Source organism: Desarmillaria tabescens (genome assembly GCF_030435595.1).
Source record: "Desarmillaria tabescens strain CCBAS 213 chromosome Unknown EV420scaffold_72, whole genome shotgun sequence".
NCBI classification, from domain to species: Eukaryota; Fungi; Basidiomycota; class Agaricomycetes; order Agaricales; family Physalacriaceae; genus Desarmillaria; species Desarmillaria tabescens.
Window position 1 is genome coordinate 144,012 of NW_026848371.1, and position 26,720 is coordinate 170,731.

General features: G+C 48.6%; 14 protein-coding genes across 14 annotated transcripts; 6 read left to right on the top strand and 8 right to left on the bottom strand.

Annotated features, from left to right (window-relative positions):
• The first annotated feature begins 1 nt into the window (after nucleotide 1).
• On the top strand, nucleotides 2-1,365 carry EV420DRAFT_1124143 (vacuolar sorting protein DID4). Its single transcript, XM_060465937.1, has 5 exons — nucleotides 2-43; nucleotides 99-263; nucleotides 313-468; nucleotides 524-739; nucleotides 790-1,365. The coding sequence occupies exons 1-5, from the start codon at nucleotides 32-34 to the stop codon at nucleotides 982-984; spliced, it is 744 nt and encodes a 247-aa protein (XP_060323842.1). The 5' UTR covers nucleotides 2-31; the 3' UTR covers nucleotides 985-1,365.
• EV420DRAFT_1623046 (COG4 transport protein-domain-containing protein) lies at nucleotides 1,057-3,821 on the bottom strand (the record flags this gene model as incomplete). Its single annotated transcript, XM_060475892.1, has 12 exons — nucleotides 1,057-1,149; nucleotides 1,199-1,330; nucleotides 1,378-1,479; nucleotides 1,534-1,713; nucleotides 1,765-1,935; nucleotides 1,984-2,259; nucleotides 2,313-2,462; nucleotides 2,511-2,696; nucleotides 2,744-2,949; nucleotides 2,999-3,230; nucleotides 3,280-3,405; nucleotides 3,456-3,821. The coding sequence occupies 12 exons, from the start codon at nucleotides 3,819-3,821 to the stop codon at nucleotides 1,057-1,059; spliced, it is 2,220 nt and encodes a 739-aa protein (XP_060323843.1).
• On the bottom strand, nucleotides 3,812-7,322 carry EV420DRAFT_1580674 (glycoside hydrolase family 3 protein). The gene is made up of 14 exons (XM_060474633.1): nucleotides 6,927-7,322; nucleotides 6,827-6,877; nucleotides 6,598-6,778; nucleotides 6,495-6,548; nucleotides 6,350-6,446; nucleotides 6,244-6,291; nucleotides 6,089-6,190; nucleotides 5,554-6,038; nucleotides 5,244-5,498; nucleotides 5,113-5,191; nucleotides 4,910-5,060; nucleotides 4,637-4,855; nucleotides 4,312-4,586; nucleotides 3,812-4,262 (listed from the first exon to the last, which is right to left on the bottom strand). Exons 1-14 carry the CDS (start codon nucleotides 7,080-7,082, stop codon nucleotides 3,869-3,871), a joined length of 2,547 nt encoding a protein of 848 aa, XP_060323844.1. The 5' UTR covers nucleotides 7,083-7,322; the 3' UTR covers nucleotides 3,812-3,868.
• An 86-nt stretch (nucleotides 7,323-7,408) lies between these two features.
• On the top strand, nucleotides 7,409-8,023 carry EV420DRAFT_1623048 (uncharacterized protein; the record flags this gene model as incomplete). Its single annotated transcript, XM_060475893.1, has 5 exons — nucleotides 7,409-7,583; nucleotides 7,631-7,716; nucleotides 7,763-7,844; nucleotides 7,892-7,956; nucleotides 8,006-8,023. 5 exons carry the CDS (start codon nucleotides 7,409-7,411, stop codon nucleotides 8,021-8,023), a joined length of 426 nt encoding a protein of 141 aa, XP_060323845.1.
• Nucleotides 8,024-8,134: 111 nt separating this feature from the next.
• Nucleotides 8,135-9,607, bottom strand: EV420DRAFT_1650236 (uncharacterized protein; the record flags this gene model as incomplete). Its single annotated transcript, XM_060478425.1, has 6 exons — nucleotides 8,135-8,418; nucleotides 8,474-9,149; nucleotides 9,202-9,295; nucleotides 9,350-9,412; nucleotides 9,467-9,538; nucleotides 9,594-9,607. 6 exons carry the CDS (start codon nucleotides 9,605-9,607, stop codon nucleotides 8,135-8,137), a joined length of 1,203 nt encoding a protein of 400 aa, XP_060323846.1.
• Nucleotides 9,608-9,704: 97 nt separating this feature from the next.
• EV420DRAFT_1124348 (carbon-nitrogen hydrolase) lies at nucleotides 9,705-11,257 on the bottom strand. The gene is made up of 10 exons (XM_060465938.1): nucleotides 11,010-11,257; nucleotides 10,802-10,961; nucleotides 10,610-10,749; nucleotides 10,510-10,558; nucleotides 10,391-10,465; nucleotides 10,260-10,338; nucleotides 10,140-10,209; nucleotides 10,063-10,091; nucleotides 9,958-10,013; nucleotides 9,705-9,902 (listed from the first exon to the last, which is right to left on the bottom strand). Exons 1-10 carry the CDS (start codon nucleotides 11,169-11,171, stop codon nucleotides 9,814-9,816), a joined length of 909 nt encoding a protein of 302 aa, XP_060323847.1. The 5' UTR covers nucleotides 11,172-11,257; the 3' UTR covers nucleotides 9,705-9,813.
• Nucleotides 11,193-13,547, bottom strand: EV420DRAFT_1769096 (uncharacterized protein). The gene is made up of 3 exons (XM_060481006.1): nucleotides 13,425-13,547; nucleotides 11,440-13,368; nucleotides 11,193-11,387 (listed from the first exon to the last, which is right to left on the bottom strand). The coding sequence occupies exons 1-3, from the start codon at nucleotides 13,525-13,527 to the stop codon at nucleotides 11,269-11,271; spliced, it is 2,151 nt and encodes a 716-aa protein (XP_060323848.1). The 5' UTR covers nucleotides 13,528-13,547; the 3' UTR covers nucleotides 11,193-11,268.
• Nucleotides 13,548-13,584: 37 nt separating this feature from the next.
• On the bottom strand, nucleotides 13,585-15,953 carry EV420DRAFT_1580692 (jumonji protein). The gene is made up of 9 exons (XM_060474634.1): nucleotides 15,643-15,953; nucleotides 15,241-15,596; nucleotides 15,180-15,185; nucleotides 14,857-15,125; nucleotides 14,747-14,806; nucleotides 14,528-14,698; nucleotides 14,416-14,479; nucleotides 14,300-14,369; nucleotides 13,585-14,245 (listed from the first exon to the last, which is right to left on the bottom strand). The coding sequence occupies exons 1-9, from the start codon at nucleotides 15,921-15,923 to the stop codon at nucleotides 13,630-13,632; spliced, it is 1,893 nt and encodes a 630-aa protein (XP_060323849.1). The 5' UTR covers nucleotides 15,924-15,953; the 3' UTR covers nucleotides 13,585-13,629.
• Nucleotides 15,954-16,160: 207 nt separating this feature from the next.
• EV420DRAFT_1752571 (uncharacterized protein) lies at nucleotides 16,161-18,096 on the top strand (the record flags this gene model as incomplete). The annotated part of the gene is made up of 6 exons (XM_060480410.1): nucleotides 16,161-16,851; nucleotides 16,901-17,180; nucleotides 17,229-17,407; nucleotides 17,473-17,558; nucleotides 17,611-17,733; nucleotides 17,959-18,096. The coding sequence occupies 6 exons, from the start codon at nucleotides 16,164-16,166 to the stop codon at nucleotides 18,094-18,096; spliced, it is 1,494 nt and encodes a 497-aa protein (XP_060323850.1).
• Nucleotides 18,097-18,260: 164 nt separating this feature from the next.
• EV420DRAFT_1580695 (phosphoglycerate kinase) lies at nucleotides 18,261-20,073 on the bottom strand. The gene is made up of 8 exons (XM_060474635.1): nucleotides 19,941-20,073; nucleotides 19,848-19,893; nucleotides 19,271-19,797; nucleotides 19,153-19,218; nucleotides 18,969-19,103; nucleotides 18,797-18,918; nucleotides 18,533-18,737; nucleotides 18,261-18,474 (listed from the first exon to the last, which is right to left on the bottom strand). Exons 1-8 carry the CDS (start codon nucleotides 20,052-20,054, stop codon nucleotides 18,439-18,441), a joined length of 1,251 nt encoding a protein of 416 aa, XP_060323851.1. The 5' UTR covers nucleotides 20,055-20,073; the 3' UTR covers nucleotides 18,261-18,438.
• Nucleotides 20,074-21,102, top strand: EV420DRAFT_1580699 (uncharacterized protein). Its single transcript, XM_060474636.1, has 3 exons — nucleotides 20,074-20,416; nucleotides 20,465-20,545; nucleotides 20,594-21,102. The coding sequence occupies exons 1-3, from the start codon at nucleotides 20,177-20,179 to the stop codon at nucleotides 21,026-21,028; spliced, it is 756 nt and encodes a 251-aa protein (XP_060323852.1). The 5' UTR covers nucleotides 20,074-20,176; the 3' UTR covers nucleotides 21,029-21,102.
• Nucleotides 21,103-21,124: 22 nt separating this feature from the next.
• On the top strand, nucleotides 21,125-23,673 carry EV420DRAFT_1315686 (SDA1-domain-containing protein; the record flags this gene model as incomplete). Its single annotated transcript, XM_060468662.1, has 7 exons — nucleotides 21,125-21,482; nucleotides 21,531-21,963; nucleotides 22,009-22,107; nucleotides 22,155-22,703; nucleotides 22,757-22,849; nucleotides 22,902-23,177; nucleotides 23,227-23,673. Exons 1-7 carry the CDS (start codon nucleotides 21,139-21,141, stop codon nucleotides 23,671-23,673), a joined length of 2,241 nt encoding a protein of 746 aa, XP_060323853.1. The 5' UTR covers nucleotides 21,125-21,138.
• Nucleotides 23,640-24,859, bottom strand: EV420DRAFT_1580701 (NUDIX hydrolase domain-like protein). The gene is made up of 10 exons (XM_060474637.1): nucleotides 24,740-24,859; nucleotides 24,641-24,689; nucleotides 24,541-24,592; nucleotides 24,386-24,487; nucleotides 24,322-24,333; nucleotides 24,208-24,269; nucleotides 24,104-24,158; nucleotides 23,913-24,056; nucleotides 23,845-23,858; nucleotides 23,640-23,795 (listed from the first exon to the last, which is right to left on the bottom strand). Exons 1-10 carry the CDS (start codon nucleotides 24,793-24,795, stop codon nucleotides 23,712-23,714), a joined length of 630 nt encoding a protein of 209 aa, XP_060323854.1. The 5' UTR covers nucleotides 24,796-24,859; the 3' UTR covers nucleotides 23,640-23,711.
• Nucleotides 24,860-24,890: 31 nt separating this feature from the next.
• Nucleotides 24,891-26,665, top strand: EV420DRAFT_1631595 (polynucleotide kinase 3 phosphatase-domain-containing protein; the record flags this gene model as incomplete). The annotated part of the gene is made up of 11 exons (XM_060476160.1): nucleotides 24,891-24,995; nucleotides 25,045-25,327; nucleotides 25,375-25,462; nucleotides 25,510-25,627; nucleotides 25,675-25,799; nucleotides 25,846-25,918; nucleotides 25,966-26,187; nucleotides 26,239-26,311; nucleotides 26,362-26,452; nucleotides 26,503-26,545; nucleotides 26,577-26,665. Exons 1-11 carry the CDS (start codon nucleotides 24,905-24,907, stop codon nucleotides 26,663-26,665), a joined length of 1,296 nt encoding a protein of 431 aa, XP_060323855.1. The 5' UTR covers nucleotides 24,891-24,904.
• Between the last annotated feature and the right edge of the window lie 55 nt (nucleotides 26,666-26,720).

Here is a 26,720-nt window from a genome sequence, read left to right on the forward strand (position 1 = left end):
GCGGCATTCGTCTTCTACCTTCACCGCCACCATGAACATCATCGCACGTCGTCCTTTCTTCCTTTGTCGTCGTTCTGGCTGACGATGGAGCCGTACAGGAAACGCTCTTCGGTCGGACTGTCACGCCTGCTGAACGATTGCGACAGCATCAACGCGCCCTCGCCAAGGCACAGCGTGAGCTCGACCGGGAACGCACCAAGCTCGAACAAAGTGAGAAGAAATTGATAATGGACATAAAGAAGAGCGCAAAGGCCGGCCAAATGGTAGATTTCACGAACTCTAAGCTTGCCAGGCAATAATGCTACTCTGCAGAATGCCTGCAAAGTAATGGCCAAGGACCTCGTCAGGACCCGACGGTACACTCACAAGTTCTATCAAATGCGCACTCAGCTCCAGGCCGTCAGCCTGCGAATACAAACACTGCGAAGTAACGAACAGATGGCGAGCGCGATGAGGGGTGCTACTCGTGTATGCAGACATCCATTGCTTTGCCTCAGCTATTCCATTCATACTCAATGATTAGGCGATGGCTTCCATGAACCGTGGCCTCAATCTACCAGCTATTCAGCGAATCATGAATGAGTTCGAGAAGGAGAGCTCAATGATGGACATGAAAGAGGAAATGATGTCCGACGCAGTCGACGACGTGATGGACGACGAGGCTGAAGATGAAGAGGAGGAAGGCGACAAGATTCTGAAAGAAGTATTAGACGAGATCGGTGTCAATCTGTCGCAGCAGGTATGTTGCCTTTGTATTTCTCTCCTTCCTTTGACTCATGATATTCCAAGCTCACTGATGCTCCCACCGGTATCGCTGTATCAACTCCCGTGGCAAGTAAGCAGCCTGTAGCTCTGGGAGAATCCAGCGTAGCGCCAACACGAGGCAACGACAACAGCAATACTGGTGGCGATACCTCTGGCGGTGGAGCAGTATCTGATGAGGATGCCTTACAAGCACGGCTGGATGCTTTGCGACGGGGCTAGACGTAGACTGCTGATCTCATTTTGTATATTATCGGCCTACCCATACGGGTGTATACTATGGCAGTACGGTGCCTATACCTTCAGAGAAACAATGGCACGAGCTTCCTGCGCAGTCAGTTTCCAAGATATGCCAGATCCATTGTAGAATTCGTCAACGTCTTCCTCCTGTAGCACTGTTTAGAAAACTAGCACCATAGAAACGTAGGTCGCGTACATTATCCAGGTTCAACAAAGTAGACATTTGTTGTAAACGAACAAATTTCTCTCTGGCGTCGCCAAACGCGGTCTGCGATGACAGATATGTGGTGATGGACCGCAGGTCCCTGTCAAACCGAATAGCACCCAACTGTAGCCGTTCAGTTACAAATCCTTGTCACTACAAGAGAGTCTAACCTCGGTAAATTTGAATCCCATCATGAACTTCTCCCATGGCTTCAACAGGACATCGAGAGCCAGGCCAAAGAACATGCGATAATTACGGTCAGTAAACGCATCCTGTCCAGCAGGTCATCCAGAGCAAGACCAAGGTGCGAAAAAAACAAAGTCTACCTTGTATCCATCCATACATGTCTCCCATGTCTTGATGAAGCGCTTTCGGACCACATTTTGATACTCTGCAGCGGCATAAGTGTCATCATCTAGAACATAGGAGATATCCTTGTAGATTTCTGGTACAAGATTGCGCAACTTTGGTCTCAAGAGCTGGTTGAAGAGCTGCTCTAATCCCACCTAAACTTAAAGCGTAAGAGGTAGTCTGACGCACGAAGACACTGGACTAACTCTTAGAGTTGCCCCAATCTTAGCAGACGAGGAAGAGAATGAAGTGATCTGATCCTTCACTAACGGTTGCTGCTGTTCGCTAAAATGTTGACCAATCGTTGGGCCCGTCACTAAATCCCGTGTAAGGCGCTCAAGGTGCGAGGCAGATATATCCAAGTCGTTCAAGAGCGTCTGAAAAACCGTTGGAGACTGAATTTGCGAAGCCGAAGAAAAACGTACAATAAATGCTAAACGGTTCTCTTTCTCTACCTTCTCGCCCCTGCTTTGACCAGAGGTCCCGGCAGCACGATAGACATCATCGAGCTTTTTCTTGATTACTCCCGAGTAATCTCGCTCCATGACCTCGCGCAACTGCTGCAGTGTCCGTTCTACAGCTGTATACGATCCCGTCGAAATCAAACGCAGTAACACGATTTTGAGAATGTAAAAAACGTCATCAGGGGTAGTTGTTACGACTGGTGACTGAGTAAGATCTGGATTGGATAGCCTATGAGCCTACGCTATCAGAGTTCATCATAAGCAGCATGTATAACAAGACAAACTCTCACTTTGTCCATGATGGTACGTGTATACCACATTTCCATTGGAATATAGTACGTAGTTAACAGGTCCTCAAATAGATGATGTGATTTGGTCGAATCCAACGAAAGCGTCGGGGTCTCCACTGGCGCCTCTGTGGATTCAGAGCTAGAATCTTCCTTGGAACCGTATGAGGGAAAAATGAACAAAATGGTCGAATAACGTACAGTCATGCTTTCGCAAAGGAATTTTCGGAACAGATTCCATCGGCCTGCCATGCTTGCTGCTTCAACTAGCACTTTATCGATTTCTCGCGGATCGATCCCCTCCTCGTCGGGGGACATTGCAGAAGTTTGCCGACGTATGGTGGTGTTGAACATGGGTATTGGAGGGTTATTTGAAGTATCCGATAACTATAAGTACTTCAGCTGGGGGACAATGAAATGGCTTGAATACTTGCCTTGTGCTTCATAGACCTTTCTTCTTCCCATCCTTCAATCAAACCCTTAACAACGCGGTCGCACTCGTCTAATAGCCGCTCTACGACGCTGATCATCTTACCCACTCCGTAGTATTTCTCCACAACGGGCTGATGCTGGTCAACAATCATTGCAATGCTCTCAAAGAGCGCCGTCAAAGCAGTCGTGTAATACAGAGGCGAAGATGCTGCAAAGGTATGAGCACGCATGAACAAATGAAACTGTATCCAACCCACTTTTCGCAGATGCAGGTGCTCGGACTCGTACGAGATCGACAATAAACAATGCATATGCCTGTAAACCCTCCCTTTCCCATCCGATGGCAGGAAAGAGTTTGAAGAAGCGACTGGTAGCAGCTGAATCCCTCGAGCTTGAAGCTCGTTCAAAGTTTTCCTGAAAGACCGACAAAAGTTGCTCGCGCACGGCCTGTAGCGTCTGGACAGGCGGCAGATGGTTGTCCGACGTAGGCTATTCCTATTCTCTCAACTATACTCTTACTAGCAGACACGGAACGTACCACTACATGCTCTGCGAATGGCCCCGATATTACATCCAGCGGCAGCGCCATTACTCGAGCACAGTGCCTCGACGCCGACTCCCAGTCATGGCTCTCAATAGATGCCTGCAGCTCTGCCAGTGACGACTGTAATAGATTTAATTGCAGTTCGCAATATACGATAAGAAAAGGCGCACCTTGAGCTCAATAACCTGACCAACACGGTCTCCAGCTTCACGAATCCTGCGCATTTCTTCGTCAAGCGACCGGACACGTCCCCCGACGCGCTCCGCTGTTTGGGCAGTGGTCACAACCTTTTCCGACAAAAGCAGTGCATCTTCGTTGAGATCGTTGAGTTGAGGTACTACGGAACGCAGCCGCGACAGCGAGGACACAATGGGTGCCCGGTCAGACAGCAGGTCAGTGAGCGAATTGGAGAGCTCTGCCTCCTCTGACTGGATTGAAGAAAGTGCAGAGAGAATGTCAGGAAGATTTGTGAGCAGACGAGGGTCGGGACGGGCATCGACGGTGCCATCGTTGTGGGAGTTCGTGTCCAAGGACATAATTGCTGAATTTCCTTTTTTGTTTACTAAGTACATACTGCATCACATCACAATCCATTCCATACAAATCCTTTCTTCACTGTCACCACCGCTTCCAAGTCCAACTGCTCACTGCTGGACCCGACGTGCAGGCCGTATTTTCCAACGGTAACGCGCCAGGAATTAACAGAAGGATCCCAGAAGGAAAACGTGCACTTGTCGAGAGGAATAAGGACCGTCTGTGTTGAATCTGGCGGTATATCCCGGGCCTTCGCAAAACCTCGTAATTGCAACGGAGGCTGCGTCATACCAATGTCTGGATATGACACATAAAGCTGTACAACCTGCGAACCCGTTTTGTTTCCTGTGTTTTTCACGTCAACAGAAACCTGAACGTCCACTTCAGTGACTGCAGTTAGCGACAAATTCGACAGTGAAAATTCTGTGTAGGAGAGTCCAAAGCTAAATCCAGGTAAGAGTATTACGCAGATACAAAGTAAAAAGCACATACCCAAATGGAAACTGCGCCTGTACACCAACGGCCTGGTAGTGCTTGTATCCGACAAACAAGTCTTCCCGGTAATAGATCTTTCCATATTCACTGTGCCGGTTCAAGAACGATGGAACATCTTCCAAACGAACAGGTAACGTGAGGGGTAATCGGCCACTCGGATTCACTTTCCCGAAAATAATGTCGGCAATAGCATTTCCTGCTTCATTCCCTGAGTACCACGACTGAAGCAATGCTCCTACCTTGTCAGCCCAGGGCATAGACACCGCCGATCCCTGTGTTACGTCAAGGAAAACCAAGCCACTTGGATACAAATAACACATACCGCTTGGATACAGACAACGACATTGGGATTTACCTCCGCAATACAGGTGATAACTTCATCTTGTCTTCCGGGAAGCTGCAGGGTAGGTCGGTCAAATCCTTCACTTTCCCATTCGGGTGTTAGACCGGCAAAGAAGACAACAGCGTCGACTTTGGAAGCGAGCGATACAGCAGAATCAATCGCTTTGTCAGGGTCAATCCTTTCACAACCGCCAAGACGCTGTTAGAAGACCACGCTTCAGCGTCGGATTGAGATCTTGGATTTTGGACTTACAACGCCACGCATCAACGCTGGTTGAGAGCTTCTCATGTCGTCCTCTTTATCGCTGTTTTTCGGCGGAGATGTGTTGATATACTCCACCAGAACGTCGACACCAACACCGGCTTTGAAATCTAACGTTGCCTTCTCTTCAATAGTCCCTTGGCTACCAAAAAATTTCATGGGTACCGTGCACATTTGAATGTCGTACAACTCACCCATAGAAGAAATCTCCGGGTGTCTGTTTTGTCCAGTTATCGATCGCCAATTTACCATTCACCCAGAGCTTCGCGCGCCCTAGTCTGACACGTTAGCATCTTGATATAATCTATAAGACGGCACGCCTTACCTGCGACTGTCAAACCAAGGTCATAAGGACCTGTCTTGTCCATAGTCAACTTTCCAGTCAACTTGATCATCCAAGTCGACGAGAGCCCAGCAGGAAGAAAATCGTTCAGTTTCACGCGTGTATCACATAGGATAAAGTCGGCAACAGGCTCCGTAAGCTTGCCTTGCTCGTCGTAATTATAAAATGTGCAAAGCCAGCCCGATTCGCCGGTTGGCGTTCTCAAGTTGGCTTCCAATGTAGGCAGATATTTGTGAGCTACGTAACATTTTTTATGTCAATACTTGGGAAGCGTAACATAAACAATACTGACCGTAACAACCGACTTCGTAGTCGATGACCAGATTCTTCGGGGCACCTTCTGTAATGCCAGCATATGGAGTCACCACATAGGTAGCTTTCAACTGAGCTGACCCGCCTCCTGAGATGACACTTCCTTTGGCGTTAGGCCCCATAATGGCCAGGCTTTTCACCTTTTCTGCAGCAAGGGGAAGGATATTATCCCTGTTCTTGAGAAGAACGATGCCATCGGCAGCAAGCTTCCGACAGAATACTCGGGCTTCAGGTGAGTCTCGACTGCGTTCCTTGCCGTCACCATAGACGACATCAGGGTTCCTACGAGCCTGGTGCTGCACAAAACGAAGAAGGGTAGCGACGCGCTCGTCTATTACAGAAGGCAGCAGTTTCTGTGACGTCAGGCAGTGTGAAACCAACAGTTGAGTCCTCCATCGGGGTGGGCCGGGCATTTCAAGATCCAACCCAGCATTGATTGCTTCGTCGACGCCGTAAGTGCCAAACCTATTGAAGGAGTCAGTTATCTAATTCTGCGCTTATAAAAAAAAACTTACCAGTCACTGATAACGATTCCATCAAAGCCCCATTCATTTCGGAGAATTCCCTGTAAGAGTTGACGATTTTCAGAACAATGTAACCCTCCGACACGACCGTATCTAGAAGCGTATTAACTAAAAGTAGCACAAGAACAGAAAACATCATATTCAACGAAGTCATATAGGCCCATGGTTGAGCATTTTTCTGCGCCAGCATGAACCTGAAACGGGGGAGTCAGAAGGAAGGAAGAGTGCTCGAGAGAATTAACTGATGCTGACGGATACAGATAGATTTCTCGCAAGGCTCTGTCTGACATAATTGAATCCGCGGCAGTTCTCTCATGCTCCTGGTCGTTGCCAACAAAATGCTTGATGGCTAATGACCTCTATAGGCGCGGCTTTCAGAGTGTTAGAAAACACGTACTTGCGGCAACTCCTTCCTCTTGCAGTCCATTGACGTAGGCGGAAGCCATCATGCCTTACAATAGCAATCAGACAATACCCAGTCACAATAGTTCTTTAATTACCAGATAGATGTGGATCCTCGGAAAAGGATTCGAAAGCTCTCCCGCCCAGTGGTGAGCGCTGAATATTGCAGGTTGGGGCTAGTAACAGAACGGATGACTTAATTTTAGCTTCCTGTGCTAGAAAGTTCCCAGCCTTGTGTATTAACTCGGTATCAAAGGTGGCGGCAAGAGAAGTTGAGCACTACGCTTCGTAAGAACGTAACCTGTACCTCAAGAACGTTAGACTCACCGGAATGCATTGCGCAGGCGTAGCGACGAAATGAGACGATCCTCGAACGCCCTATCGAACGTGTTCAGTACCCTAGCACTTACCTGACCAGATTGCCTACGTTAGGTCCGTCGCTCATGCGAACAGAAGGAATCTTCAAGCGCTCAATGGCAGTGGTGTTCCACCAATTGGGGGCACTGAGTAGCGCTATTTTTTCATCGATTCTGAGCTTCCGTACGAGGTCAGCGATGTCCGCATCAAGGAAAGGGTGTGTCATGGCAAGAATGGGGCAGTATAGGCGAATATCGCGCTAGCTTATATAGTCCCAGGCCGGTCGGAGTTATCATGGGAAAACTTGACGTAGTGTACAAGCACATGCAGGTCCCTGAGGAAGCGGAGAATCATCCAGCAAGTAAAAGTGATAGATCTTGGAATGCAATATCCGATATTTTCACGTAGCAGACCATTAATAGGACCAGGAGGTAGCTGCTACTTTTTTTGCTCGTGATGGTATAAGGATAGCGTCTTGGAAATAACTTTGAGAAAAGACATCGTGTGCCACCTCCGGACCGATACATCCGACCAAACTCACCTCTTGCTTCCATGTACTCTGACTTTTCTGACGTCCTCACCAACGTCGCCCGGCCAAAGACAGCGGCGACCATCACACTGCGAATAATAAAATCCTTCGAGTACCGCACAGAAAAGAGCCTCGTCCTGCACAATGTCAATCTCGAGACGACGACTATAGGCCAACTGAAGGACTTGGCTCGTGAAGGTACCCATTCTCTTTTCCAGTATCCTGTTTCGACGACACCGGATTAGCTGTCAAGACACAACCAGGATGGAAGCCATACCGAAATGTCGTTTTGGATACGCTCAAGCTGTATACGCAAGCTCACAGTGCAAAGGTGCATCGGCCCCCATGCTCAATAACTCGATCTGATAAACGTTCAGACCACAAATCTGATAATAAATCTCGACCACGATGAATGGCTATTCGACGATGATTCCAAGGTATTAGCCGATGTTGGGTTCGGTGAGCATCTGGCTGCAAGTAAAGATCTATTCTAATATGTGTTTTAGAAAACGAAACAGAAGTCAGTTTCTTCAGTCGGGAGTTGTACGAGAAATTCAAGCAAAATCCTCAGGTACACAACAACCAATCTCTTACCATACTAATGCAAACGTTTCTTACAGACAAGTTGGGATTGTTGAAAGCTATTGTCAATTATTATGGTAGTGTGTAGCAGTGTACGACGGATTCTAAAATGCTTAACATAATAACACGACGAAGAGCCAGGATAGCAATGAAGGAAACTACCAGAATTATTGCTGGGCACACTGTACGCGAGGCTCTTCTCCGTCTTCATCCATTGGTTCATCGTGCATTCCGCCGTGCGAATCGGGTTCCTCTAAATGAACCTCGTCGAGGATAACGTGCTTGTCGAAGGTCTCGATAGGTTTGCGCGGTGGTAATGCCTTCTCCAGTAGAGGAATGACAGAAGGATCGATGGATTCCGGGAACTTAACGTTGAGCTTCACGTACAAGTCACCAGGTTCATGGTGCCGTTGTGAAGGCATACCCTGTCCGTGGATGACTCTGAGGTCACCTGCAAAGAAAGAATATCAGCGATATCCGATATCACGAAAAAAAGTGGAACTCACCGTGATTGACGATTTCACCAGGATCTATCTTGACCACCAGCGCCCGGTCATCTAGATGCCTAATAGCAAACTGACCACCAGCAAGGGCCGTCAAGAGGTCGACTTCAACTTCCGTGATGAGATCGTTATCCTGGCGCTTAAAGCGCTCGTGGGGCTTCTCTTCGATGACGATAACGACGTCCCCAGCCTCCGCTGTAGGAGACTGGTCGCTCTCGCCTCTAAACTGGATCGTCTGGCCACCCTTCATACCCTTGTCGATATGCACCTCGAGGAACTTTTTCTCCGGCACCACCTTCTTGCCCTTGCACTGCCCACACCTGTCTTTCGCATTGATTATCTCCCCGGTACCCGAACATTCATCACAGGGTGACTGTATTTGCTGGATCATCGGACCCATCTGTCGCATGGTAATCTTGACACCACGCCCACTGCACGAGTAACAACTCCTGACAGCGCCTTCCTTACCGCCCTTTCCTTTACACTTTGAGCATATAACGTTCCGTGTCAGTGCGAGTTTGGTGGTTTTGCCCTTGTAGAGGTCTTCTAGAGTGACGTGGACGCGATGGACGAGATCTTTCGTTTTGCGAGGACCATTTCGAGATGAACCGCCTCCACCAAAGAATCCTCCTCCGCCACCGAAACCGCCTCCTCCACCGAAGAGCTGGCTGAAAAGATCCTGGGGGTACGGTCAGGACGTTGACGGGCGGTGTAACATGACCGCCACTCACCTGGGGATCCATCCCTCCTCCTGCTTCTGATAACCCGGCCTCACCTCTTGCATCGTATACAGCACGTTTGTCGGGGTCGGAAAGTATCTCGTAGCTGTTGCAGATGCTGTTTGACAGGCTGAAGGAACAAATAAGCCATGCTACTCACGCATGCGTAACTTCCTTGAATTTATCTGGATCTCCACCCTTGTCAGGATGATACCGCAGTGCTCTAGAGGAAGAAAAGTGTTAAAAACTGTGCTAGAAAGCGACGATAAGCACCTACTTTTTGCGGTAGGCTTTTTTGAGATCGGCCTCTGAGGCTGTAGGAGGTACTTCGAGTAGATCGTAAAATTTGCTGTAGAAAAGGAATGAGAAATGTGTTCGCGTCGCAGGGAGGTGAAGATACGGACGTTTCTCTAACCATGATGACGGTGAGGAGGAAAGAAGGAGAAGGGAAGAAAAAGCGTTAAAGGAGAATGGCAGAATGTAGAGGGTACTTAAGTCACGCGTTACATATTGCCGCTGTTACAAAGGCAGTCCTTCCACAACCATCTACGCGTTTCTACAACTTTACAAATCTGGAAAATCTACACAGCTCTTCTTTGCTCCCTTTTCGAGTAATTCTAATAATTATTCTCGACTAACATCTGGATATACATCAAAGCGACGCTGCTTTGTTACAGGTATCCAGGCCCGAGTCTCTTCAAACACTTTGGGGTCTAACGAGGAATAAATTTTCAGAAAAGAATTGAGGAAAAAATGGATAGGAAGTACCGATTTCTGTATAGGTAATTTCTTCGTCGTGTCCAGCTTCAGAGAGTACTTTGCCCCTACAGCAAGAGAGTAAACCCTGTACATTCAACGAGCACATACACTTACATCGGGTCAACCACCATCGAATGTCCCCACTGTCAAAGCTTAGCCAATATCGGTAAAATATTACAGGTAGAACATACTGCATGATATTTAGACGTCAAGTCTCGCGCGGGGCTGCACATAGACATGTAGATTTGATTATCCAGGGCGCTACGTCGAGCGATAAACGAGCTGGTGGACGAAATAACACTGATCCTTACCGTCCTCGTTGAAGCAACTCCCAATGAAGAGGTCCAGTCGTCAGATTAAATGCCCCAGGATAAATGAGCATATGGCAGCCTGGCGGTAGACGGTCAGCGTTGCAGGGTATGGACCAGCCGAGAAATTGAACCATTTCGTGCAGCTATCATGGCCATCTCTGGAAACCGTACATCGTAACAGATACCCAAGCCAATACGTGCAAAATCTAGCCCGTGTCAGCAGAATCCTTCTCTACTTTCAAAGACGCACCTGTGTCGAAGAAATTCAGAGTCGCACCCCCCGTCAAGGTCTCGCTTTCCTAGAGAACACACTTGAGCATCTATTATGCCTCTTCAGCGAGAATCCATACCTTGAACGTAATCTTTCCAGGAATGTCGATATCGAACAGATGGACCTTTCGATGCATGGCAATCAGGTCGCCTTGGGGGTTGTACACTGTACATGTATTGTAGAGCTTGTCGCTGGTCGGTTCGCGTTCTGGTATCGAGCCTGCCCCAGCATTAGTCAGTAATCCAAGTCTAGAGAGCCCTGAGCAGCCTACCTCCAACGAGCCATACTCCAGCCTCTTTCGCAACCGACGAGAGCATCTTCACAGACTCGCTCTTGCTCTGGGCGATATCGTACGGCTTGCCGGGAACGTACTCGATGTCTTCAGCGTAGTTCGGGAAATGGACGTGTCCATAAGGCGAATTGAAGCATTCCTATTCTTCCGGTGAGTGTCGGTAGACGACGCAAGGCAAGAATCGTACTGGCAGAACGACGACCTGGGGCTTGGCAGGGTTCGTGGCAGCCTTGAGTATCGATTCTCTTGCATGCTTCAGATTGTCAGCCTTGCTGGCGGTGGTACCTCCCAGCTGGATCAAGGCAAGAGTAAAGGACTTGAAAACAGGAGCCTTGCTGATCAACGACATGGTGGAAATAGATATGGTAGTGCCTGTCTTATCTCCATTATTGCAGGAAGAATATACAAGACCAGCTCCACGTAAATGAAAGCAATAAATATTATAGCTAACAGATAACACATTCATCCTTGGCCTGTTGTCGCGTAGGACGTGCAACATTTAATCGTTTACTTCCCATTCGTTTCATCTCAGTTAATCGATTCATCGCCCGTTTGTTGCCTTGAGCTGCAAAAAAAATCAGAAAATATTCGACTAATAATGCAAACAGAGGACAAACCTGCTGCTCGCATATACCATCGTTTTGCAAACTCTATATCCTGCTTGATGCCAATGCCCACTTCAGCATAGTACCCAACAGCATACTCGGCTTTGCTCAGACCCTTGTTCGCTGCCCGTCGGGCCCAGAGATAAGCTTCTGAATCGCTCTGCTTCAGAACTCCCTCGCTTCCTGTCAGGTACCAGCCACTCAGCGCCAGCTCAGCCTCTGCATCTCCCTTCTCCGCAGCTTTGGTATACCATGCTATCGACCGCCGAGGATCAACAGGGCATGTCAATGAGCCATACTCGTAGCACTGGCCCAGCTTATACTGTGACTGCGTGTAACCGAGATGCGCCGCTTGGGTAAACAGGCTCTTGGCATAAACAGGATCATGAGGGACGACCTGTCCGCTTTTCATTTCATACAAGAGCCCTAATTCATGGAGAGCGTGGGGATTCTCTTCATCTGCTTGTTCGGCTGCCCGTCGTAACCATCCAACCGCTTCTCGGGCGTTACGCTGCTGACCGAGAGAACCGTGAAGAAGGATCATTCCCAACTTGTACATCGCTGCCGTATCTCCCATCGATGCGGCTTTGCGGTAGAAGTTAGCCGCACGCTCAGGTTCCTTCCGGGTACCTGCACCAATCTCGTTACAAACAGCAACCCGATAGCAGGCAGATGCGTGATTTTGTTTAGCAGCTTGAAGGTAGAGGTGGTAGGCTCGCTCATGGTCTACCGGCAGACCAAGTGCACCTGTACCATGACAATTCGCCATATAGAACTGAGCTTCGCTATACGGCTCACCCTGCGTAGCCAGGCGGCGCATAACTTTGAGGGCCTCAGTTATGAGTAGCTCACTATACTTCTTAGCAGCTCGCTGATCTTTGCCACTGGCACGGATTTTCCGAGCGGCATCGATGAGGTATTTGGCATACAAGAAGTGAGCCTCGGGATCAGGATCTCCCTTTATGCGCTGTCGATACTGTTCAATATATTCCTTTGTGTAAGGAGGAGCGCTGAGATCGATCGCTTTGGACTTCTTTGAAGAGAGAGATACAGAAGCGGAAGTTTCGCCGCGCTGCAGCGATGGCCGAGGCTCGAAATCCGAGGTGTTATCGTCTAGCGATAGTGACAATGAGGGAGCGGGATGGGGACTGACGTCGTATCCGTTGGGAGGCAGACCGTTGAGAGGGACAGCGTTCGGGGGCAAGACATTGGGCGGCAATCCGTTCGGAGGTCTGGGATCGTAACCATTCATGGGAGGCCTGATGTCGTAACCATTGGGTGGTGGTAAATGTGGGGCAGAGATACTGGTGGGCAGCGTGTCGTTATTGTAAGAACTGAAACTCGACGAGTAGCCTTGCGCTGAAGGTGGTACAGGAGTGGAAGGAGAAGGATTGTGAGGGCCAGGAGGTGGACCCATGCCCAGGACATTGGACGCTGCAGCATACAAAGGATTATATGTTTGTTGGGGGTATCGCTGCATGTGCATGGAATCATAACTGCCCTGGTCGTCGTAACCATACCCACCGGTAGCCTGGTGGTCGAAACGTTCAAATCCACCATTGTTGAGAGATACAGGGCTGTCTGTCGTTGTCGTATAAACGGATACATTGTCGGCTTGGTCAGAATAGTACTGACGGGGTGGAAGATTGTAATTTGGAGCCGGTGGTAGGCTATTGACATGTCTGGGCGGCTGGTGCTGGTATGTCCGGGGTTGCGGTGCAGACTGGTACGAGCGCATCGACATGGACGATTTTGAGCGAGCAATAGGGTCGCTGGAAGGCGCCGAATGGGTAGGAGCCCGCTGGTCGTTGATGCTCATCGACGAGAAGCCTTCGAGCGCGACCGACGGGTCAAATGTTGGCAACTGCGGCACCGCGTCGTACTGTGGTGGACCGTCTGGCGGTACGGTCGGCATTGAATGGTTGCTGTGGTACATGAGGGCTGGGAGAAACGTTGCTATCAGTGTCGCACGACATGGGCTGGGAATATCGTCTTACGTCTGGCACCGTCGACGTCGGATTCAGCGATGGGCGGCATGGCGCTCGCGTCTTGGTAGTAAACAGAATTTGAGCGTGACGACGACGGCGACGACGAGGACATGATGGTCCAAATGATATCAGTTTAGGAGGGTGCACGTGCACTTAATGATAAGAAAAGGATACGAATAATTTTATTATATGTAAAGGCACAGATTATATTCTGCTACTGAAATTTCCACTCTTCAATCGTTCGTTCAATCACCTCTCGCTCCAATCCATCTCGTGTTCTTCGAACTTTTATCAGCACCTGCCGCCGTCGCTTCGTAGCAGCCGTGTCTTCTCCCTCGGCTTCTGTCCATTTTTCAACGGGCTCATCATCCAACGGTCGTCGGCACTTGACTTCCCTATTCTCACCATCTTCCGTCTTCTCATCGATGCTGTCCCATTTCCTAGGTTTGAAATTTTTGAAACGTACAGGACCGGGATACCCTTCTGAGGGGTCCTCCGACATCGTCCGTTTTCGCTTTGTACCTGCCCCATTTTTGGTACGGATATTCGGCACTTTTCCACTGTCCTCGTCATCGCTGGTAACACCAGTCGCTATACGCACTCTCCACCGCAGCTCTCGAGCAACGGCTGCAGGGTCTTTGACGCGATCATGTGGTATTTGCTCCTTGACCTCTTTCTTGGCCGCCTCATCGCCCCCCTCTAATATGCGCACTTGAGAAACAAGAAAATCAGCCAAGTAGGCCACCGAAGTTGCGACACGAGGCGGGAGTGAGCTGCCTGGAGACGCTTTGAGATCTCGTAAATATTTGTCTCCAACATACCAGCAGAGTCTGCCACCGTCGTTAACCTTCCAAGACGGATAGTACAAACAGACACTCGCTTACTTTGAAAACATCGGGAATCGGAACTTTCGGGGGACTGATGTAGCAATCTCAATGTCTCGCACTCTGAGCTCTACTTGGGATGAATAGTCTGTTCAAACCAGCCAAATTAGACTCACGGGTAGCAACGTTATATGAATGTAGAAAGTTTCCGCCAAACACAAGAGTGTCTTCCGGAGTGTGCTAAAGACCTGTGAGCTCAAAGTTTCGGTACAATTAAGATACACTTACAACTGCATGTATCCACCCGGTTGGTATTATCATGGTATTTCCAGCTGTTAATGAAACTTTGACGACTTCGTCCACCATATCACCAAGCCACGTCTGACTTTGAATCTCAGTCCCAGACCACTTTTCATACGCGGCGAGGTTGGCAGGCGTTGGTCGTATAAAGTAGAAGACCTAAGGCCAGGTATGAGTTTGATTCAAAACCAACACGGTGTAGCGTACTTTAGATCCACTTAGTATATGATAATATACGGAAGATCCAGCGAAATCGATATGCCAGTCCTGTATTGAATGTCAACGAAGGCACCACTTTAAGGTCAAAGTTTGCTCACCGTCCACGCTTGAGCAACGCCCATTAAACAGTATAGCTGGACCTTAGGATAGGTGTGGCCCTTTCCTTTCCTTGTACTTGGCCAAAAGTTGTCCACCCAATCTAGCTCTCTCACCAGCCTGGGAGGAAGTATTCTGTCGGCTAGTGGTGTCCCAGAAACCTCCAGAGAAATCACATTTCTGATTTTATCCCTTTTGCTAGACTCTAGTGCCCAATAATCTGCCCACTTTCCAAGATTCCACCCGGGAGAGGCGGATTGTGTTGCAACATCTGCAATTTCCACATCAACAACATAACGCAGTGAAAGGAAAGTGTACTGTTTACCTATGACTGCAAAATACAAGTTAGATGGAAGTACAGACGGCGACGGGGAAGGGCGACATACCCTCCACAGGAACATCATCACCGACGTCTTCCACAACGTCCTCGACGGTAAAGTCACTAGGCGGCATTTTCATACCCAGTCCATCTGGTTTCTCGATGATAATGGGCTCCAACATTGCATTTTCATCATCCTGCAGCCATTCCAGTCCAACATCTGCACCTTTTATCCTCTTGAATTGGTCTGGCTTGATGTGCTTGCCGTCCATCATCCTCACCCATCTCGTTGGGTCCATTTCCATCCCACTGGAATTCAGCCCAGCGTAATCTCTCGGCGCTCGCTTCCGGTCAGACTTGCGTGCTGGGGCTTTCTGCGTAATGGCGCGCTTGGGATCTGCTTGCAGGCATGGTGTACAATACCTAAGTGAATATTAATGCAGTCCGTAACTGGAACGGCAAGGCGCACCATTTGTCTATAGAGGCGGAATCCTCGCCATTTCCTGCACAACCCCAGTGATACCAAACTTTGCAAGCATCGCAGCGAATCCAGTTGTTCTTGTCAAGGCTGGTATCTCCGGAGACGTCCTTGGGACAAGAAGGACATGTTTCTTCGGTCGCCGCCTCGGATTTTCCCTTATGCTCCTCTTTTACTTCGGGTTCTTGTACAGAATTCGACGGGGACGCAGGCGTTTCTTCCACTACCTCTGATTTCTTTCCGCGGGTTGAACGGCGTCGAGCTTGGGCCATGGTGCACGACGGCGGGATCCAAGATTACCTCTGACAAGGGATACCAAAATAAGCAATTATTTCACATCACATGCATTTCGTGTTCTGATAATTGAAACTCCACAGACTACCCCTATGGCACTTCCAGTTGAACTAATTTTTCTCAGTCTCTCCGAGCTCTGGGCCATCCAATCTTCTACCGATGAATACACCCAAACTTTTACAAATTGCTCTCTTGTATCTAAACAATGGTCAGCTATCATGAAGGAGGTGAATTCCACCCACACCGTCATTCCCTTCTCCTATAACGCAGGTCAACTGTATACCATCCGGTCCATGTCTTCAATGCCAAATCCACTGCTCTGTTGTACCATAACGCTCAGGGTGGATTATGTGATTATGCCCCGGCTCCTTCCGAAAGGACGATGCGGTCCCTCCGTTATGGCTAACAAAGGGATAGAGTTTATTCTTCGGAAATTATTCCATGGCACTAACGCACCCCGGAATGCTACCCATATCTACGTAGACTATCTCGATGATCCCCAGGTCCACATCCCCCTCTTCTGGATTCCTCGGCAGATCACAAAGCTGACTATCATATACCACTACAGACGCTGGGTACCCTTCGATTTCCGATATGAGAATCCCATTGATTGTCAATGTAATCGTCCAATGGTTGACCGAGGAGTCAGACAGCTCTGTATTATGGGATCCACGTCCGTAATAGCGCAGCGACTTATAACCCCTCTGAGGGAATGGAAATGTCTGGCTTCGCTCATTACAACTGTCCGAGTTAGTCCAGCTGCCATTCCGGCCCCTTTGCGAGACTCCTTGACGAGGACGAGCTATAATTATAGAAAACAATATGTAGGGGCGAAATTTGCCCTTCAAGCTATGTTTGGCGAACGGTTGGACTGGTTGTCTTTCCAGATCAACAAGCAATATCCCGGTATGTCGCCATATGTCTTTGCAATCCCAACTAATCATTCGATTCCTAGCTAGCTCACATTACTACAAGAATTATATTCCCATGCTGGAACAGGTCATTCCACTGGGCTCTGTGGGATACACTGATCCTTTAACCAAGAAATTTGTTGTATTGTTCAAGGCCATCGATCCTACGTCTTCGAATGAACTACGAATTCATTCCATTCCGTCTATCCTCAAGATGGGTGGGACAAAAGTGATCGAGGACCCCGAGTATTCTCTAGCGTGGGATCATGAGTATCAAAAGTTCGACATCCTGCGCAAACTCGGAGCTTGGACCAAGGGGAGATCGTTCGTGTTCCTTTACGTTTAATATCTGCGTGTTGCTGATGGAAGTAGAGAATACAGTGTCCCTCTGGGACTTGACGTGGACAAGACGCTCTGTCTCAGTCTTGGGCGTGCTTTGTGTCAAGAACTTGAAGGCGACCAGTTCAAGAAGTGGTTGATTGAATACCGACAAATCATTATGGACGTGTTTGGAGACAGCCATCCCTATATCCGAAAGCGCCTGGACCTTGGTAAGGGGATCTTCATGCTACGAGTTATGAGTTTTTTTGCTAACTGAGATGCTGTTATCTTTCAGTGACAACCACGGTAGACTCTTCGCAATATGTTTGGTTTGCCCATCTTGGACACAAGCTATGTGTGGATTCCCGGAGCGACGAGAGGGTAAATGCACCACTCATTCTCCTGATTGTGTCGCTACTAACCACTCTTACAGTTCTACTTTCAACTTGACCCTCAGGCATTGCGTAATCCTGGAAGACCATGGGGGGAGGTCAAAGTACCTCAGCGTTATACGCATCCCACCCCCGTTTTAGTTTCATGGGAGCACATCTCCGTCGTGGGTCAGTCGCCAATGACTGTTAAGATTCGTTGCCATTCGTGGCCATTCTGTCAGTCAGTTCCAGGATGAACATTTTCCGAGAGAAAGTCAATCTGTGACCGATAACCATGAACGAAAACGGTTCCCCCCTCTTTCGTTATCAAATCCCCGGCTGTATTTAATTGCTTAATTGCTTCAGTTATTTTGCTCTGCTTGACGTGAAATGCTTTCCAGTTCCCTTAGCGTCCTTCCTGTCCCAATGACATCTTCGCTAGGGACAAGTCTCTTCGGTGTAAGGACGAAAATCTGACGCGAGAAACAGCAGCCGGTGCCCCGATCGAACATATAGATGAAATTTGTGCTGCACTTGCTTCCTCATAAGCATTTCGGCATACTCAAATAGTATTTCAACTGCCTAAGAGGAAACACTGCAGCCTCGGACTTTATCTTATGCTTTCCTTTCACCGGTATTTCATGCACAGAACTCGAGGGTGACGCAGCGGTTTCTTCTATCACATCTGATTTCTTTCCACGAATTGAACAGCGTCGAGCTTGGTCATAGTAAACGCAACGTCGTAATAAGCAACACTCTCATTACATACATTTCGTGTTCTGATAATTGCAAATTTGTTTGTGCGATGCCGCTTGCTACTTATACATGGTTTTAAGTACTAAAATAATGTCTATCTTCTCGTACATTTAGTTTCTTCTCATCTTTTACAGCTACTTCTCGCTAAGCGCGACGACACCGGGAAGTGCCTATGTGAGATGGTCCGGATTAGTGTCCACTTGGAGGTGATATGAGAAGTGTACAAACCTTGCCCTCTAACAATTCGAGACTGGCACCTCCACCAGTGCTGACATGACTCAGCTTGTCCTCAGCGTGGTGCTGGGCGACAACTGTTGCTGTGTCTCCACCACCAACGATGACGACGGCCCCATTCTTAGCAGCCTCGATGTTGGCATCGAGAAGTGCAGTAGATCCAGCCGCGAAAGCAGGGAACTCGAACACACCTGGGGGTCTAAAGATAGAGAATAAATTTAGTAGTCTGGATGCATCATCACCCCAAAGATTGCGCACCCATTCCATAGAATGGTCTTGGCCTCGAGCACGGCCTCACGGAACAGTTCGCGACTTTTGGGCCCGGCATCAAGACCCATCCAGCCATCAGGTATGCCTTCCGTCTCAGTAGCGGTGCCGGTCTGTGGGGACAGATTAGATCGTTCCTTGGAAATGAATCAGACCGGAGTACCTTTGCATCCTTATCGAATTTATCAGCGGTGATATAGTCGACAGGGAATACAATCTTAACACCCTTTTGCTTCGCCTTCTCGACGAGACCAGCAACCTTCTCAGATCCAGCTGCGTCGAAGAGGGAGTTTCCAATCTAGGACTGCAATGAACCAGTTGAACTGCATCTTTGTAATATAACAAACCGAGATGTTTTCAAGAGTTTTCTTGAAAGTGAAGGCCATACCACCACAGATGATCAAAGAGTTGACCTGAAATAATGATGAGGATATAACGTTCGTCACATAACACGATCGAGTTAACCTTGTCCAGCATGTTGTCAATCAATTGGATCTTGTCTGACACCTTGGCACCACCTAGGATAGCAAGGAAAGGCCTCTCGGGGTGCTCAAGGGCCTTGGCAAAGTACTCGAGTTCCTTCTTGACGAGGAAGCCAGACGCACGTTGAGGTAGTTGAACACCGACCATACTGGAGTGTGCACGGTGAGCAGTACCGAAGGCATCGTTGACGTAGATATCACCGAGCTTGGTGAGGCTCGCGCGGAATTCAGCAACCTTGGCGGGATCAGCTTTAGTCTTAGTGCCGTCTTTGTTCTTCACTGAACCCTCCTCCTCGATATGGAATCGAAGGTTCTCAAGGAGAATGACGGAACCGGAAGGGGCAGAAGCAACGGCACTCTCGACCTCGAGGCCGACGCAATCGTTCAAGAAGATGACTGGCTTGCCAAGGAGCGTCTCAAGCTCGGTAGAAACAGGTTTTAGGGAGTGTTTCTGGACGACTTTGCCATCGGGACGACCAAGATGGGACATGAGAACAACAGTTTTTGCACCTGCAACATCATTTAGATACGAATTCATGCATCCCAGCATATGGAAATACCGTTCTCGAGAGCATACTTGATGGTGGGTAGGGCTGCTACGATTCGCTAGAAGGAAATCAGGAGGATTCCGGCTGTTATCGATGGCGACCTACGGCGGGATTTGTTATCTTGCCCTCCTGGATGGGAACGTTGAAGTCGACACGAATGAGGACGCGTTTCCCAGTGAGCGAAAGGTCAGTAATGGCGAGCTTGTTAGAGAGAGACATGGTGGTAGAAGGTAAGGGATACGGAGTGCCGGCCGGACTGGGATCCCGGCTCTTATACTATTTTGGATCTCGTCAAGGCTGATCCAGACTCTCTTGCACGTTCCACACGGCCTTTGTCTTGGATGGAAACTTCGTCGAACACCCTTGGGCTCGACTTTGAGCAGCTCAAGGTCACGGATGCTCCAGTATCGTCTAGAGATGAGAAGGAAAGCACAGTAGATGCGACACCTGGTGGCGAGGCACAGCCGACTATTGCTGAGCAAGATAGTGGGGCGGCGGTGAGCAGCAAGACGGGCGATGCGAAAGAGAAGAAGAAACCGTACGTCAACCCCGACCGCGTCAAGACAGGTGGCAACCAACGGGTGCGTCGTTGTGCTTGTTTCCTTTCTCTTTTCTTACGGCAGCAACAGGACAAGCTCAGTGAACAGGCACTCTCGGAGAGAATGGCGCGTATGAAGGAACAGAATGAGAAGATAAAGCAGCGTAGACTGGTACGGTACACTGTTCTGCTGTATCTCTGCGTGCTTACCGCTGTACAGGACGTCAAGGCCGACGAAGACGCGTTCAGAAAGACACAGGAATCGGAGCGCATCAAGCAAGCACATGTCCGCAAGGTGCAGGAGAACATTGACCGTACACGGGAACAGAATGCAAAGAGAAAAATGGACAAGATACAGAGCCGTGAATGGGACTCTGGCAAGACTGGCGAATGGAAGAAGAAATCCACGCCAGCTGACGGCGAGACAAACGAAGGCTCTATGTCGTCGTCGCCCGTCAGTCCTTCTGGAGACGGCGGTCGTGGAGGTGGTCGAGGAAGAGGTCGGGGCAGGGGTCGAGGAAGGGGCGGATTATCGACGACAGCAGTAAGCCCAACGGTATCCGAAGTAAAGACGGAGAAAGAGACGCCGCCACCGCAGTCACCACCACCACCACCAGCGACGATGACGACGACGACGGCAGAGGCAGCGGTTTAATTGTTATGAATTTATTACTATTAATTGTATGCTTGCTGTGATACCGACCTGTAACATTTGGATTTTTTGCCATCTCTTTCTCTTTCCCACGGTCCTCTTCATTTACCGCCATGGGTCGCGGCATCCTTTTGACTTCAAATCTTCCTCAGCTGCAGAATCTCATCAAGCGCGACCCAACTGCATACAAGGAAGAATTTCTGCAGCAATGGAACCATTACAACAGTATTCGCCAGATTTTCCAAGCAAATCCAAGTGAACACGCCCAGCAATTCAGAGAGCTCGTCACATTTATTGCTCAGGTCGCGCCCTGTTACCCCAAGGAAACAACGGAATTTCCGTCTCACCTTTCTACATTGCTGCTGGAAAACTATGCAACCTTGTCGCCGGATACAAGGAAGGCTCTCGTTCAAAATCTTGTTATGCTCCGCAATAAAAATGTCATAACGTCCATCGAGTGCGTCCCATTTTACTTGTGAATTCCTCACATATAACGGCATTTTAGGCTTCTAAAGACCCTCTTTCCCCTTTTACCTCGCACCACTTCGTCTGCACTGCGCTCTTCCATCCGAAAAACTATCCTTTCTGATATACGTACTGCGAACATCCATTCAACAAACCACAAACTCAACCGTGCCGTTCAAGCGATGCTCTTTGGAATGGTTGAACGAGGAATGGATGGTCAAATTCTCGGCGACAAAGGTAAATTGAGAGCCTCCACTTCACAGTCTGCTTCCCCGACCAACGGCCATGATGCAATGTGGGCCATCATCCTCACCAAAGAACTCTGGAGGAAAGGCATCTGGACTGATGTTAAACCTGTCTCCATCGTTGCACTTGGCTGCTTCCACCCTGTCGTTAAGGTGCAGAGTGCATCTATCCACTTCTTTCTAGGCAGCGATGAAGAAAAAGAGGACAGTGACGACGAGGAAGAAGAGGTAAGCTAATCTCTCATTGATACTAGCAATCTTACATTTTCGTAGACCGTAGATGTCCGCTCTCTTCATCATCGCCGAGAAATTAACAAAAAGACAAGAAGCGGCGACAAGAAGCTTCAGAAGAAGCTAAACAGCGCGAAAAAGGTGTGCATTTTATAATCTATTTACCCCATATCTTAACCTCCTCACAGAAACAACAAAATGGAAAAGGCGACGCAAACCCCAACTTTCCTGCTCTCCAACTCCTCAATGACCCTCAAACATTTGCCGAGAAACTCTATGACATCCTTAACCACTACGAAAAACGGTTTTCGCTAGACCACAAGATCCTCATCATGCAACTCCTCTCCCGTGTCATGGGCTCGCACAAACTTTGCGTGCTCGGATTCTATACGTACATTGTCAAATACCTTACTCACCACCAACTGCGCGTCCCAGCCATCCTTGTCAGCTTAGCTCAGTCTGTGCACGAACTAACACCCCCGGACGCACTAACACCCATCATTCAAAAACTTGCTCACGAATTCGTTCACCCGGGTGTGGCCAGCGAGGTCATTGCCGCTGGGTTGAATGCCATACGCGAAGTATGTAGACGGCAGCCATGGGCGATGGAAGAAGATATGCTGGGGGATTTAGTTGAGTACAGGAAAAGTAAGGACAAGGCCGTGATAGCTGCCGCAAGGGGTCTTCTTCAGCTCTATCGTGACGTCAATCCGGGAATGTTGAAGCGTAGAGAACGGGTGCGACATCTTTACATTATAATTGGCTCCGTTGATCTTGACTGGGTGAATAGGGCAAAGAAGCTAGCATGGGTATGGCTTCGGGTACACAGCCTTTACCCTTCGGACATAGTGCAGACGCTGCTGTGGATATCGAGGGGCTTTCGGTACGTGAACTCTTCACTAATGATAATAAATACTGATCGTCTGCTGAAACAGTTGTTGGAAGACCATTTCAATAAGCTCCGGCAAGAAGAAGACGTGGATATTGATGATGCAGGCGATGCTGGTTGGGAGAACTGGGATGTCGAGTCCGACTCATCGGATTCCTCATCGGAATCTGAAGGGTGGATAGATGTGGATGATGCCGATGACCAACTGGTCATTAGTGATAGCGAAGATGAGGCTGAGAAGAAGGACGGGGAGAACGCAAAACCTGAAGACAAGAATTCTGAAGATCTGGCAGCACGGGTCTCCACACTGGCGACTACCAAGGTGATATCGTTCTCTTTTCGAACCTGTTGAATCTAATTCTAGTACGCAGATTCTAACACCTGCGGATTTCTCTCTTTTAAACGATCTTCGAATACAGGCGGCTACACAAGCTGTGGAAGCGGGTGGCGGCTCCAAAGCCAAGCGGAAATTAGCTGCGCTTGAGGGGAACAAAAAGGCCATGCAGGGCACGCAAGAGGACACATTCATATCAGAGAACGACATTCTCGGCCCACGCAAGAAGGCAAAAGCTGATTACGCAGAGCGGATGGCGTCAATAGCGAAGGGGCGTGAAGGACGGGACAAATTTGGTTCACACAAAGGGAAGAAGAACAAGGACACCCCGAGCAGCTCGACGAATCGTGAAAAGACTAGAAATAAGCCGATCATGATGATCTTGAGCAGCGGGGCCGTGAGAGGAAAGAAGAAAGCTTCATTGAGAGAGAAGCAGCAGAAGTTGAGGGCTCATATCGAAAAATCGAAAAAAGCTCGTCGGTAGTATTTGTACAAGTACATATACAACCAGTTATTTCTGCGTTAATTGAACTCTCCTGCTCTGATGCGTTCTGCCATGGCGTAACCTGCAGCAAAATGTGACAGCCGAGCATCGACAACGAAACCCTGCAAAGAAGTCAGCATGAGATACCATACTGTGAAGAGTGTAGTTTGCCTTCGTAGCGTAGTCTAGAGATGATATATAGTTAGCCCAGCGTAGCGGTAGTTATAGGCTGTACTTGCCTTGAAGCTCCTGATTAAGCTTGTGTAACTCAACGACTCGCTTGACAATAAACTCGCCCGCTTCAAGGTTGGCCTCAGGATGCTCTATGGCATCCTCTAAGGTGACATTCAGAACGACCAACTTCATGTTAGCATTGGTCATTCCTAGCAGTATCTTAGCAGATAGTTAATGCGAAGAAACAGCAGCGCACCAGGATCGCAGACAACCACAGACGACGATTCAATGACCTTGTCAGCTTTGTATCCCTGTAAACAATTTCAGAGGTGTGATTGCTTGCATAACAAACGAAATCACTGTCTCCTCCTGTAACTCCCGGATAGCAGCCGACTCTGGTGTCTCTCCTTCGTCTATGAGACCTGTAAATGGTGTCACGAAATTGAGAAACAGAAGCTAGGATCTTTTGGATACCTGCAGGTAACTCTTGAATGCACGTTAGAAGTCGTGGAAGAGTATGAACAAATTAATTACACACCAATAACATGCGCGTCAACCGGTGGCCTATACTGCTCAATAATGACTGTCGACAGTGGAAACGCATTCGTCTTGGATCGTATAAGGGCAAAGATGGCGACAGCTGCATGCTAGTTCTTCATTTGCAGCCTCGACACGGTGAGAAGAAGTATTCACCATCGATGCCGGTCGATTTGCGCGTCGTGCGCTGGGCACATTCCCAGGGTCGCTACAAGCATCGTCAGGTAAGGATTTGGTAACAAAACTAGCTGCTCACCTCCTTCCCTGTGGCATCCTGGTAGGTTAACTTCTTCAAGGTGATCCACCTGCAGCAAGTCAGATCACGGAAGAAGTGCCTCCAAACGGAGAGACTGACTTTGCTTCTGAGGTTGGCAATTCGGTTGAGGATATTATCCTTGGTGTCTGTGACATTGTTCTATAGGATACAGGCAGTGAAGGGAATAATCTGAGACGTGGTCGTGGTAGTAATAGAGAGAGAGAGCGCATACACAGCCACCCATATTCTTAATTTATTACTTTCATGTCGTCGACACCTTCTTCGTCATTATCGTCGTCCAAAAAACGTTCTGCACCCGACTCCGACACTGAGAACGCCAAAAAGGTTGCCAAAGGCGCGTTCGTCTTGTTGTCCCTGCCCATCAGACCCTGACTAGTGTCCAGTCCATCCGTTCTTCACCAAAGACAGGTCCTCCGACGCGTCGACGAGCTTAAAACAGGACTCCATGTTTCATTGGCTTAAGCCCCTTGGGTCCCACACGACGTGTCTTCATGCAATCAACTTGGCGCCAAAATGTCTTGCCAAGGTCGCGACGTTTGACCTAGATGGCACGCTCATAAAGTCCAGCTTCGGCAAGGGTAGTAAAAAGGAGAAAGGGAATCCGACGCATTTCGAATGGTGGAATGCTACGGTTCCTACAGCTTTGAAAAGGTTGCACCAGGACGGGTATGTGCCATGGCTACAGATTTATACCACACTAACTAGAGTACAAGCTTTTCCATCGTAATAATATCCAACCAGGCTCTCAAGGGCGCTGCTCTCACCGCCTGGAAGCAGAAGATACCGTCAATAGCTGCTGCCGTACATTTCTCCCATTTCCTTCAAGTCGGTCTCTGACCATACCATAGCTCCCCGAAGTACCATTTCGAATGTTCGCTGCCACTGCCAAGGACGAGTACCGCAAGCCCATGCCTGGGATGTGGGATGAGTTGACTAGAATATTCGAGGCGGAAGGTGTGACCATAGGTAATGCCTCCTTCCTTTCAATGACCTTGCCCTCACGCCGCCGTTAGACAAGGAGAGCTCTTTCTTTGTAGGCGACGCCGCCGGAAGAAAGTGGAAAGGGTCACAAAAGGATGTCGCCTGTACTGATCGCAAATGGGCACTGAATGTTGGTCTCCCATTTCATACTCCGGAGGTAGAATTTAAAGCATGTTTTCTTTCTATATCTGATCAAAGTGCAGGAATACTTCCTAGGACTTCCAGTGCATACTAATTTTACCCTAGATGGATTCGATGTGTCATCTCTACCAACTTGTTGAGTAGTATCTCTCCTTGTCGGGCTGTGACTAAATACCTTGTAGTGCCAATGGTCATGCCGACATCCTCGCCAATACTACCTGATCCTCCGCTTCAAGAGCTTGTATTGTTTGTGGGCTATCCATGTCTAGGCAAAACCTCCTTCTTCCGTCGACACTTTGAACCTGCTAGCTACGTACATACAAATCAAGATAGTCTCGGATCTCGTCCGAAATGTGTTGCCGCCGTGAAAACAGCCCTTGCGGAAGGGAAGAGTTGTGTAGTCGGTATGCATTCTACAATGGTGTCCTTCAAAGTCACTTACGTGTTTTCCATAGACAACACTAACCGTGATGTCAAGACAAGAAAATATTACATAGACATTGCAAAAGAAGCCCGGATACCAGTCAGGTGGGATCCTTTTCTCACTGGAATACGAATTCAGATTAATGTAGTCATAGGTGCTTCTTGTTCACCGGATCCATAGAACTAGCCTGGCACAATAATCTATATCGCGCTTATAATCTCCCTCCGTCTGTGAAAACCAGAGAAGTACAACTTCCAGTCAATTAAGGTTTCTTTTTATAATAATACTACCCTAGGAAACTCGAGAGGCTCTCCCGTACCTGGCTTTCATCAGCTTTCGTGATAAGTACTGAAGCTCCTGAAAAGGAAGAGGGTTTCGCGGAAATCAAGATGGTGAACTGGGGTTTTGAAGGTACACAAGACGAAGAGAGATACTGGAAGATGTGGCTACAAATTTAACGTCAAGTACTGTTGGACCTTTGTACAATATTTATGTTGTCCGTAAAGATGTTAA

Bases quoted from the DNA above. Each gene is read 5' to 3' on its own strand.
- EV420DRAFT_1580695 (XM_060474635.1), bottom strand. From the start codon at position 20,054: ATGTCTCTCTCTAACAAGCTCGCCATTACTGACCTTTCGCTCACTGGG. The intron at 19,798-19,847 runs GTATTTCCATAT...ATGATGTTGCAG, and splicing joins CAAGTATGCTCTCGAGAACG to GTGCAAAAACTGTTGTTCTC. The intron at 18,475-18,532 runs GTTTGTACACTT...CATCTCACATAG, and splicing joins TCGAATTGTTAGAGGGCAAG to GCACTTCCCGGTGTCGTCGC.
- EV420DRAFT_1124348 (XM_060465938.1), bottom strand. From the start codon at position 11,171: ATGTCGTTGATCAGCAAGGCTCCTGTTTTCAAGTCCTTTACTCTTGCC. The intron at 10,466-10,509 runs GTGCGTCTTTGA...GACACGGGCTAG, and splicing joins TCTGAATTTCTTCGACACAG to ATTTTGCACGTATTGGCTTG. The intron at 10,210-10,259 runs GTAAGGATCAGT...CGCTCGACGTAG, and splicing joins GAGTTGCTTCAACGAGGACG to CGCCCTGGATAATCAAATCT.
- EV420DRAFT_1124143 (XM_060465937.1), top strand. The intron at 469-523 runs GTATGCAGACAT...CTCAATGATTAG, and splicing joins CGATGAGGGGTGCTACTCGT to GCGATGGCTTCCATGAACCG. The intron at 740-789 runs GTATGTTGCCTT...TGATATTCCAAG, and splicing joins GTGTCAATCTGTCGCAGCAG to CTCACTGATGCTCCCACCGG.
- EV420DRAFT_1580674 (XM_060474633.1), bottom strand. From the start codon at position 7,082: ATGACACACCCTTTCCTTGATGCGGACATCGCTGACCTCGTACGGAAG. The intron at 6,549-6,597 runs GTAATTAAAGAA...TGCTATTGTAAG, and splicing joins CGAGGATCCACATCTATCTG to GCATGATGGCTTCCGCCTAC. The intron at 4,263-4,311 runs GTATGTGCTTTT...ACCTGGATTTAG, and splicing joins CAGGCGCAGTTTCCATTTGG to CTTTGGACTCTCCTACACAG.
- EV420DRAFT_1580692 (XM_060474634.1), bottom strand. From the start codon at position 15,923: ATGGCCCAAGCTCGACGCCGTTCAACCCGCGGAAAGAAATCAGAGGTA. The intron at 14,370-14,415 runs GTGAGTCTAATT...CATCCCAAGTAG, and splicing joins TTCATATAACGTTGCTACCC to AGCTCAGAGTGCGAGACATT. The intron at 14,246-14,299 runs GTAAGCGAGTGT...CGACGGTGGCAG, and splicing joins CGATTCCCGATGTTTTCAAA to ACTCTGCTGGTATGTTGGAG.
- EV420DRAFT_1769096 (XM_060481006.1), bottom strand. From the start codon at position 13,527: ATGTCCTCGTCGTCGCCGTCGTCGTCACGCTCAAATTCTGTTTACTAC. The intron at 13,369-13,424 runs GTAAGACGATAT...CGTTTCTCCCAG, and splicing joins CGACGTCGACGGTGCCAGAC to CCCTCATGTACCACAGCAAC. The intron at 11,388-11,439 runs GTTTGTCCTCTG...TTTTTTTTGCAG, and splicing joins ATGGTATATGCGAGCAGCAG to CTCAAGGCAACAAACGGGCG.
- EV420DRAFT_1580699 (XM_060474636.1), top strand. From the start codon at position 20,177: ATGGAAACTTCGTCGAACACCCTTGGGCTCGACTTTGAGCAGCTCAAG. The intron at 20,417-20,464 runs GTGCGTCGTTGT...CGGCAGCAACAG, and splicing joins AGACAGGTGGCAACCAACGG to GACAAGCTCAGTGAACAGGC. The intron at 20,546-20,593 runs GTACGGTACACT...ACCGCTGTACAG, and splicing joins AGATAAAGCAGCGTAGACTG to GACGTCAAGGCCGACGAAGA.
- EV420DRAFT_1580701 (XM_060474637.1), bottom strand. From the start codon at position 24,795: ATGTCACAGACACCAAGGATAATATCCTCAACCGAATTGCCAACCTCA. The intron at 24,690-24,739 runs GTCAGTCTCTCC...GACTTGCTGCAG, and splicing joins TTGCCAACCTCAGAAGCAAA to GTGGATCACCTTGAAGAAGT. The intron at 24,488-24,540 runs GTGAATACTTCT...ACTAGCATGCAG, and splicing joins CAAATCGACCGGCATCGATG to CTGTCGCCATCTTTGCCCTT.